The sequence below is a fragment of the Seriola aureovittata genome, chromosome 8, assembly GCF_021018895.1.
Source record: "Seriola aureovittata isolate HTS-2021-v1 ecotype China chromosome 8, ASM2101889v1, whole genome shotgun sequence".
NCBI lineage: Eukaryota > Metazoa > Chordata > Actinopteri > Carangiformes > Carangidae > Seriola > Seriola aureovittata.
Genome location: NC_079371.1, coordinates 21,941,847 through 21,951,804, shown reverse-complemented (window position 1 = coordinate 21,951,804; position 9,958 = coordinate 21,941,847). Strand labels below are relative to the sequence as shown.

General features: G+C 39.0%; 2 protein-coding genes across 2 annotated transcripts; one reads left to right on the top strand and one right to left on the bottom strand.

Moving 5' to 3' along the window:
- Positions 1-926: 926 nt before the first annotated feature.
- Positions 927-5,349, bottom strand: sybl1 (synaptobrevin-like 1). Its single transcript, XM_056383126.1, has 8 exons — positions 5,191-5,349; positions 4,598-4,775; positions 3,768-3,825; positions 3,188-3,325; positions 2,906-2,996; positions 2,463-2,530; positions 2,288-2,380; positions 927-1,957 (listed from the first exon to the last, which is right to left on the bottom strand). Exons 2-8 carry the CDS (start codon positions 4,741-4,743, stop codon positions 1,892-1,894), a joined length of 660 nt encoding a protein of 219 aa, XP_056239101.1. The 5' UTR covers positions 4,744-4,775; positions 5,191-5,349; the 3' UTR covers positions 927-1,891.
- Positions 5,350-6,123: 774 nt separating this feature from the next.
- On the top strand, positions 6,124-9,953 carry polr1d (RNA polymerase I and III subunit D). The gene is made up of 5 exons (XM_056383127.1): positions 6,124-6,240; positions 6,807-6,904; positions 7,275-7,351; positions 9,097-9,179; positions 9,669-9,953. Exons 1-5 carry the CDS (start codon positions 6,202-6,204, stop codon positions 9,714-9,716), a joined length of 345 nt encoding a protein of 114 aa, XP_056239102.1. The 5' UTR covers positions 6,124-6,201; the 3' UTR covers positions 9,717-9,953.
- The last annotated feature ends 5 nt before the right edge of the window (positions 9,954-9,958 follow it).

Here is a 9,958-nt window from a genome sequence, read left to right as displayed (position 1 = left end):
TACTGAGCCCTGTCCTTGAGGTGATAGATAATCCCAGTGGGAGGCCTCTTCCAGCCCAGTTAGGTCTATAATTAGACATGGAGTAAACATAGGATACAGCTACAAATAGCAAAGAAAATACTTTAACATCCACAAATGGTTTAAAACACAGTACACTACACAACAACTCTGGGACACTTAAAACGATTAGGGAATAAGAGAGTACGATATTAAAATATCCAGGTATTAGCTAAAGTTAGCGGTTAGTTTTTAACATAGTTAGAAACACAGCGGACTAACACTAACTACATATGAATTTCAACGGTTGAAAAACAAAAATGGAGAGCAGCAAACAGCAGTTGACCAAAAAAATCAATTAAATTAGCTTATGTTAGCTATCAAGCAAACAATAACAAAGCTAACGTTAATTTGTGTTGACAGGAGGTCTAACCTTTTGGTACCTCAAGTATACAACTTAAGTAGTTAAGTAATGTGGGAGAAAATATGATAAACGGCCTTACCATCTGTCAGACGTACATTACGGTATTAAATTCGTAAACCGTAGTTTGATAGAGAAAACTCAATACTTAACCTGCCTAAGGAGCGAGCGGCACAGACGGGAGCGCGCCGCTGTCACGGTGCTAATGAACAATTAGTTTCACCTGGTTGATTCATTTTTCGGGGGGAATCATCAACAAACCAATTTCACTGTCATGTGTCATTCACTGGTCATACTCACATTTTCCCGCACAAGCGATTAACAAATGTTGCTTGAACTTTGACACGGCGTGATGAGTTGACGTCTACTTACAACAGCCAGCTAATCATAACTGAAATCATTTCAATCAATTAATGAAAGACTAACCGCATTTATCGGTCAGTTCAGCTCTTCTCTTAGCAGGGGAAATGAAAGCCAAATATTTCGTTTTCCAGCTGCAGAGATCAACCACTTGATACCATCAGTTTATTATTTCAAATCTGAATGTACAATAATTAAATAATTACATGGTTATAAACCATATGATACCAGGAAGCAAATGTATGTACAATGTAAAAAGTGCATTGTGTTAACAGAAAGAACATATGGGCACAATGAATATCCTAGCAAAGGTAAAGGGAAAATTAAGCCTCCTATCAAGTCCACAGGTGGGAAAGAGAAAGTGATTTTCTCAAAAATTAGGCTTGACTTAAAAGATCCATTGTGACTTTTGGATTAGTAATATCAACCAAATATACAATATTTATTTGTATGATCACATCTCATATTTTACAACAACCATTTTAGAAGATGCTACTGTGCTTGGTGATAAAACGTAATGTAAATCGGAAAATCTGTATACTGCATCAGTTTTGTCAAAAATTAGTTTTCAGTTATATAAAGGACCAGACTCTAGATGGATCTGCAATATACTCTAAATGCCTGCAGGTCCAGTATTTCTCTTTTGACATAAAAGGAAAAGCAGGAAAATAACAAAGTAATCTTTTGCTATCTGTGTGGTTCGTTCTGGTATCAGTCTGAATGGATTAATTACATAGATTGGTGCAGGACAGTATCACAGACTGATACATCAGGCCACTAAGTGCATGAGACAGAATGAATGTACCAGACTAGAATAAGACAAGATAATTGTTCCACATCAGTTTTAGGCCACATGGCTGCTGTCCATTTAGGTGGGTATGAGGTGGGACTCCCTGTCCAGAAGGCAAGTCAATGTGCACACAATCACAGAGGGGGCGAGGAAGGAGGCAGGAGGAGGAGCAGCACGTGCCTTCTAGGGATAATGAAGCTAGAGAAGTAAAGCAAGGAAAGCTGTGTTTCCTTTTGTGTCCATTGGCAGGCATAGTTGAACAGGCGCTTCTCCTCCTCATCCTTTTTTCCTTTATCTCCCTCTCTTTTATCCATAGTTTCCCCTTATTTGACACATGTGGGCCATTTGAGGCCTCCACAGGCAGCAGAGACAATAATGTAAAGGACCACCTGAAAAGAGCACAGAGACAAAGTTCACTACCTGTACACGTGTCTGATTAATCATATAGTGAGCAAGACAGGGGAAATTTCTGCAGTCAATGTCAAACAGTTTTACAGGAGCCTGATGTTCATAGCTGAAAATGTAAGCAGTAGTAACTAAGGAATATGGCTATTCTTTTATGTTAAAGACAAAAAAATAATGCATTGTTTCAACCTAAGGGCATTTTCTCAGCATTGACAGGACTAAACTAATAATCCACCGTACTTGAATATAACATTTACACTGTATCCAGCTAATAACAATCTCACCGAATATCAGTAGTATCTGGCTGTACTCACCAGGCACACCAGCACAATGACAACAGTCAGCTTGAGGTTCTTCATACACATGGCTCGTGCAAGGTTACGACTAGTGGTCTTAAATGTGACCGACTGGAGGAGGGGGGAGAGAAAATAACATCAGTGCCAAATATAATGCATCGAACAGGACAAAACAACTGGCATTTAAACTCACAGAATCAACCAGATTTTCTGTCTTGTCAATCAGCAATTCCAGCTTCTCTCCTCTCTGAGCTACCAAGTCTGTAAAAGGACACAAGAGAGCCAAAGTTGTTTTGGGATACACAAAAGTTCCAGTGTAATGAGATTCACATCAAATAGTGGTTTAAATTGGACTGACATTTGAGACAGAGTGTTAAAATATTATATAATTATTTGGCCAGAACATTTGCTTTGGGCATTATGGCCAATAAATACCAGTGCTTCACTGGCACTGGATACTGAAGACGTTACAGATGCCAACACAACATACTGCATTTAAGAATGAAAATATGCACGGTCACACAGAAAGCTGTTTCTGATTCAATCAAATTATCACATTGGACATTAGTATAGCTCCATATCAATAACGACCATGTACTACTCATCCCTGTATGAGGAGACTCATGAGAAGCTGACCTATGTTGCGGACCATAATGCCCTTCAGGTCATCCACTTGCAACTGACTCTCAGTGACACGATCTGATCCGCGTGGGTCTGAGTGGTGTTTCTACAAATAGAGATAAAAACAGAGAAGGGTAGGGGAAAAGAGGGAAATGACAAGGACATGCAAGTGTATTTTGTGATTACTAAATCTGTATATGTGTTGTGTTTTTTTATAGACTACAGAAGTAGAAAGCAGTCATAAGAGCCTTCACAACAAAATGTTGCTCAATATGCTCAGGCTCTTGTCATACTCACCATCTGAGCTGCCAGTGTTGAGGAGAACTCACTGTTCATGGCGTAGGGCAGGGCTGTTTGCGCACGTGACCCATATGTTGTTTGGAAACGCTTCTTGACTTCACTAAGGAAACTGAATGCACGTGACCTCTCAAAGTCCTTTGGCACACAAGGATAAAACATATATAAATTATAAATAGACACTAATTTAAATATCAAGTGAAATGAAAAATGGCTTTTATCTATGATGTAACAATGTGTCAGTGAGTGTACTGTTGTGGTTTCCCGTTCTTATGGGCCAGATTTATGTGTATAAAAAATAAAAAATGACCAAACCCTTCCATCATATAACCTGCAGGTCCTGGCAGCCCTAACTTGCAGTAAAATTATATATTTGTCCATTTCTGGTGGCTGGGGGCTTACATTTACTTCTAAGGTCTTGTTTATATGAAGAGTTACAAAATTTTAATTAAGTGCCTTTCTTGATTAAATCTTGCTCCATTCTGCATAATAAAACAATTTAAAGGGATCTTGAGTATATGGCCTATTTTTCAACCACAAAAGACAAACAAAACAAAAGACATGAAAATATTATACTTACATCATCAGTGATGCACAGATATATGATTCTGTCATGACAGATGTAATGAAAGAGATAGCTATGAAAGAAAAACGAGAAAATTTGTCAGTTCTACATATATACAGTGGAAAACACACAGTTGATTTTTAAATTGTTTTTAATGCACTGCAAAATGTCTTGGTAAACATTAACTAGAAGTAAACAGTAGGAAATAGGCTCTAAAACTAAGGTATTCTTCCTTACTCTCGTCACTCGTCACAAGGTATTCTTCCTTACTCTCGTCACTGCCAAGACATTTGAATGAGGATGCATTATGGTGGCATTTGATATCACTTTATTGCTTTAGATAGTGATTTCCTGTGGTTCAACATCCATAAGCTCTCATATCTGATTTTTTTGTGACTGGTTACCAGCAATGTGTTCATATTCACTTGATAACCACATTACTCTCCACTTTCTGTAGTCATCTGATTTCAGAAACTTTAATGTAAATTCACACATAGTGCTTTTCCAGATAATTGTGTTACAGACAACATAGTAAGATTTCTGCAGGTGAAACACAATTATTTGGCTAGATAAACCATGACCTGGATTTTGGAAATGTTTCAAATGGGTCCGAATGTGCATTAAGTTAATATAACAGTGTTGTAGGAGTGCATTACATCAACACCTTGTGGAAATAATCTCCTAATCACACAGTGTAGACTGTTTTCTGGCACTAGTACAAATCTGTAAGATTTATTTTTTTTCCAAACTGAAAAAGATTAAGTCAACTGTAGTCACAGCTTGACTGTTGTGTGATGTAGGTGTGTAGATGTGCATGGAAGTGTGCAAGTATGTGTTAGTCCTACCTGCCGTGGCTGTAAGTCAACTTGTTATTCTCTGAGGGGATTTTGGCTAAGATCTGTTCAGTCACTTCCAGGAAGTTCCCGCCACACCATGCATGTTTGGCCAGGATGGTGGTTCCTCGAGCCACCACAGCAAAAAGGATTGCCATGGCAACAGCTGGGATTGCACCTCTAATACCAGCTGGCAACACAAGAGCAACAAGAGTGAGATGTTACTGGTGGGGCCAGAGGCCAGAAGGATGGGCTGAGGAAAGAGAGGATTGATGAACAAAAACTCATTCTGGTGAAAGATTTGATGTTGATGTTACAGATAAGAGAGAGATGAAGGAGCTGAAGTTGTGTGAGTAAATGTGTGTAACTAAGAGAAATCCAAGTACTAGCAGGCCCTGAACCAATTCTACCTATATGGTCCTAGCTGTCACGAGAAAAGGAAAGCAAGATTAAGGTGGCTGGCAAACAACAAGCTAGCAAGCTAATAATGTTGTTCACCAATGTACATAACGGCGTTAGGTTGGCTGTTTAACATAGTAACAATTAACGTGTATAGCTACGGAGCTAACGTAATTAACAGTGATGTATAATAATAAATCCAATACCTTGATATGTCAGCACTGATCAAAGTAGCTCATTTAACGCAAATTCCAACATCTGAAGACGTTTCTGCTGCTAGCAAGCTAGCTAATCCCTTCCGAGTGACTTCGGCTTTGCAAATCACCCAGACCTGCAGACCGGAAACCAATTCACTCTCCTATTGGGTAATGTAGTTCTTACCACATCCCTTGCCCTTCGTAGTCAATTGTATCGTTTCGCCTTTCGAAATACACTTTTCAACTTCCTCTTATGTAGACTTGTCGTCACATGTTTTCATGCTCACGTTACGTCATGGCGGTAGTCTTTATGAATCGCGTTTATTAAGCCCTCGCTGAGGTCTGACAGGCGACTAGCGTGATGTCCATGGATGACTCAGTTATATTTCACAGTACGGAAATAGATTCTTAATAAGATTAAGATAATACCTTATATCAATACCATATACATTACATTTATAAGCCCACTGAAAGCAGCATGACATAAGAGCCAGCCAACAACTGGAGCTAGTAAAAATATATTTTTTTACAGGAAACCGTTTATGAATTATTATATTTGATATCTCTTAACTTTATTCAATCCCCTGGCATAGCAGTCGTGATCAATATATTGCTTAATATATTGGTTAATGTTTTCATGTTGTTGTCAAACTCAGCACAAACATATATATATATATATATATGTATTTTTTTTTTTTTTACTTCAGAAAAGTGGCCCAGGTTGTATATCTAAACTTTTAAAAGTCTGGCCTAGTGACTGCCACAAATGGATCACTTGACAATTTTATTGTACCTCTCTCTTATCCTTCTGAATATTTTATTCATGTTTACTGCCATAATAACACAACCTGTAACATATTTTGTACAAATATAGACAAAAAAAACACCTTTTATGGGGCAAGGTTAAATCCCGATTGCGCAAGGATAAGTCCCGTTGCGCTTCCTCTTGCCTGTCAGACAGCGGAGAGGACCAAAAGCCCACGACGTTTGTATTGACGGACCGAGTCGGCATGTTGAAGCATGGCTGGAGAAGGCGAGAAGAAACCAGTGCTGGAGATTGTAAGAAGCGAAAATGCTTTATGTTTTTTTTTATATTGTATACAGCTAATATTTCCTTACAGTTGTTTCACACTGAAAAAAATCAACTAAAGAAGCTAATGGTAGTATTTCGACCACATTCAAACTCCACACGTGGGTAGCCACAGTGGCTAGCTATGAGAAAACAGCTGAAACACATGAAACCCAAACTACGTTCAAAGCTGTTCTCTTTAATGCAGCATTATCTGTGGACTATGATGTGTGCTGTTATGTGGGGTTAACGTCAGCTGTAAGGTGAACCACTGTACTTAATATCGGCTTCCTCTTCAGTCCGTAGTTGGCTCAGAGCTTCTCCAGTGGGGGGCAGCCTTTAAACAGACCCAAATGTTCCTTCAGTCTCTTAGCATGATGTTCACTATGTTCAACTGACGATTGTCAATAAGTATCTGTGAGATCAAAAGTGCTGAATTCGCTGGCAATGCATACTAGTTCCCTCTCAGTGTGACATATTTTTCCCACTCACTTATCTCCAGGGACTGAGCTGGATAATGTTTTTAATGTTCTAATAAACATTTCTTGTGTTTTAGGTCCAAGCTGATGGGGCTGATGAGGGCTGTGTGACATTTGTGCTGCATGATGAAGACCATACACTGGGAAACTCCCTCAGATATATGATCATGAAACAGTTGAGTGTTTTTTTTTTTCCCAACTTGCTTTAAACCAACATGTCATGGTCATAGGGTTTGAACTATTTTTCTATTTGTATTCTTAAAAAAAACCCTCTATCGCATGTACAAAGAATATGACTGATGCTTAATTTGTGCCATTTGTGTTGCGATTGCAGCTGGAGAGGACTGTTTTTTTCCCCCCTGACAACTCACTGAGGTCATTGTGACAATTTGTGATGATCATATTAGCAAGGGACTCTTTGTTACCTGTTTTTGTTCAGTCAGAGTTGATAGTTGACAGCCTGTAATCACACCTCCACCCATTTTAAGGCAAACAGTGATGATAGTGATACCAAATCTCACTTTCACTTTCCTGTTTTCCATCAGCGTGGATGTTGACTTCTGTGGCTACACTATCACCCATCCATCTGAGAGCAAGATCAACTTTCGCATTCAAACACGAGGTGAGAGAAACCCTGTAAACTACCACCACATCATCTAATTTTTCTTCCTCTAACAACCAAGGTTTGTTTATGTGTGCATACACTACCAGTCAAAAGTCTTAGTCTTGTTTTTTCTCTCATTGGACAGTTTACTGCTGACCTTTGCACCATTTAAGGTTATTCATCGGACTTGAACTGCTGTAAATTTCAATAAAAACTGGAAAATGGGTATGTTGGAAAACTTTTAATTGGTAGTGTACACATGTAGGAGGCTTCAGGTTAAGCATTTTCAGGCGTTCTTGTTAAGATGTAAACATGTTGACTGGAGTCTTGTGCATTCACTTTGTCCACTCAGCCCAAGAAGAAAAGCCAGTGACAGACTTTCAGTAACACACATGCGCATACACAGCCTCTTGTTCTTGTCCACAGGGAACTATAATCTTTTCCCTTGTTAGAAAAAAATCTAATGTCAGCCGCTTTGCACAATGTGCCAAAGGATAGCAGCAGCCCCATCACATGAAATGACTCTGCAAGACAGAGAAAACAACTTTGTTTTTGTTGTTGAACTAAGTCTGAGGATGCCTGAAGGATCTTTCCTCAAAGCTTCATCACAGCAAGACACGATTACCTTTCAGGCACTAGGAAAAACCCTGGTTCCTCTGTGCTTTCAGATACTCAGCAGTATTTATAGATATATTTCTGTTATTGTTGTTCCCCACCATGACCACACTGAAAATTGGTGGGTGGAAGTTCTCCACATCAATTGGGAGAAGATGGCTAGGGCTGCAGCTGACAATCCTTTTCATTCATTTTCATTTGGTTTTAGTATCACATTTTTTGATTAATCAATTAGATGACCATAACAAGGTACTCAAGCACCATCACTTGTTTGATTTAATTTAACATCCAAAGAAAGCTATGTATTCTATTTATAATGAGTCACTGGCAGTGATAAGCTGTAGCATTTGCTAAATTGTAACATACAAATCATTGTATTCTTCTTGTTCATATTGAATAAAAAACACAAAAAGGTTTGTGAACCCCTCGGCTATTTACATTTACAAAAGTCAGTCAGAGGTATCAAACCTGGAGTCCGATCAGTGAATCAAATTTGGAGGTGTGGGTGAGGGCTGCTTTCACTTATATATAAAAAAAAAACAAAACAAAACACTGGAATATTTGGAGTTTTCTGTTTACAAGAAACATCTGTTGATGTGAACCATGCCTCGCACAAGAGAGGTCTCAGAAGACCAAAGATTAAGACTTTTTGATTTACATAAAGCTGCAAAGAGTTTAGATCCTTACCAGTCACAGTCAGACAAACTGTCTACAAATGGAGACTTAATATAACTTAATAGTGTGGCCACTCTCCCTACACGTGTGCGCCCAGCTGAGATATCTCCAAAGGCACAATGCAGAATGATCAGTAAGAGATAAAAAAAAAAACCCAGAGCAAAACAAGTATTTATTGGAGCTGGTTAACATCTGTGTTCATGAGCCTCACATATGCAAATCATGGTTCATGGACACCATGCTTCATGTTGCTGCTCTCCAAAAGGAAAAAAAACTCATCACTGTGCACCTTATGTGCCAGAGAGCACCTTGACTCTCCAATGCTACAAGAAAAATATTTTCTGAACTGATGAAACTAAGGTTGAAATGTTTGGGAAGTATATGCTGCATGTGAAAAACGACCTCAGTTGTTTTTGTACATTTTACCACCACGATAGTAATATTTCTTCAGAGGTACCTGCTGTCTGTTTCAGGGGGAGTTGCAGCCACAGAGCCTCTACGGAGGGGTCTGAATGAGCTCAGTGATGTTTGTCAACATGTTCTCAACACCTTTCAGGTAAGCCTGCATGCCCATTTCCAACACTCAGTCAGTCAGCACATGACTACATATACATAAGTTATTTCAGATGCATAAATGTATGTCAATGTGAGGATTATTTTCATATAAGTGGCTTCAGGTGGAACATAATGCAACCCAGCTTTGGGCCATTTTACGGAAAATGCAAAAACTCAAATTTTGTGTCGACTTACCAGCAAAAAAAAAAAAATGGGTCCTTGTCTCTGCCCATCAGACTGGGTGTCTAGCAGCTAACCCAGGGCTCTAACCTCTCTACAGCTGAAGACGAGCAGGAAGAGAAACATAATTTCCACATATGAAATGAATTTATTTCCATGAGGGATATAGGAAGAAACCCTGAGTTATATGGTTGCCTCTTGTATAAAAGTCACATAGTGAAAGGTGACTCAGTTGGCATCTATTTAATGTGACACTCTCCAGGCTGTTTCGGCTCCAGCTCTGACTCCATATTCTTTTATTCTGTTCCAGGCGAGAGTTAATGAGTTCAAAGAGAGGCAGGAGCAGCCCATGGAATGACGAGCATCATGTATATGGGACTGTGGAGCTGTCGGACTATGTTCCTCCAAACTGTAAAAATTAGTTTCCATGATATGTCCTTTTTCTACGTGTCTACGAGCTAGAGAGCGGTATGGCAACTTCTCCTACCCCTCACACTAGTTGGATCATGTCACATTCAAACATCTGTACAGTTTTCTTTTTGTATTGTGTTCAAATTCAGTTATTGTGTATGATAAATGTGGGTTCTTGAGTTCATCTTT

Bases quoted from the DNA above. Each gene is read 5' to 3' on its own strand.
- sybl1 (XM_056383126.1), bottom strand. From the start codon at position 4,743: ATGGCAATCCTTTTTGCTGTGGTGGCTCGAGGAACCACCATCCTGGCC. The intron at 3,326-3,767 runs GTAAGTATAATA...TGTGTGCCAAAG, and splicing joins ATCTGTGCATCACTGATGAT to GACTTTGAGAGGTCACGTGC. The intron at 2,381-2,462 runs GTGAGTTTAAAT...CCCCTCCTCCAG, and splicing joins CAGAAAATCTGGTTGATTCT to TCGGTCACATTTAAGACCAC.
- polr1d (XM_056383127.1), top strand. From the start codon at position 6,202: ATGGCTGGAGAAGGCGAGAAGAAACCAGTGCTGGAGATT. The intron at 6,905-7,274 runs GTTGAGTGTTTT...GTTTTCCATCAG, and splicing joins AGATATATGATCATGAAACA to CGTGGATGTTGACTTCTGTG. The intron at 7,352-9,096 runs GTGAGAGAAACC...TGTCTGTTTCAG, and splicing joins CTTTCGCATTCAAACACGAG to GGGGAGTTGCAGCCACAGAG.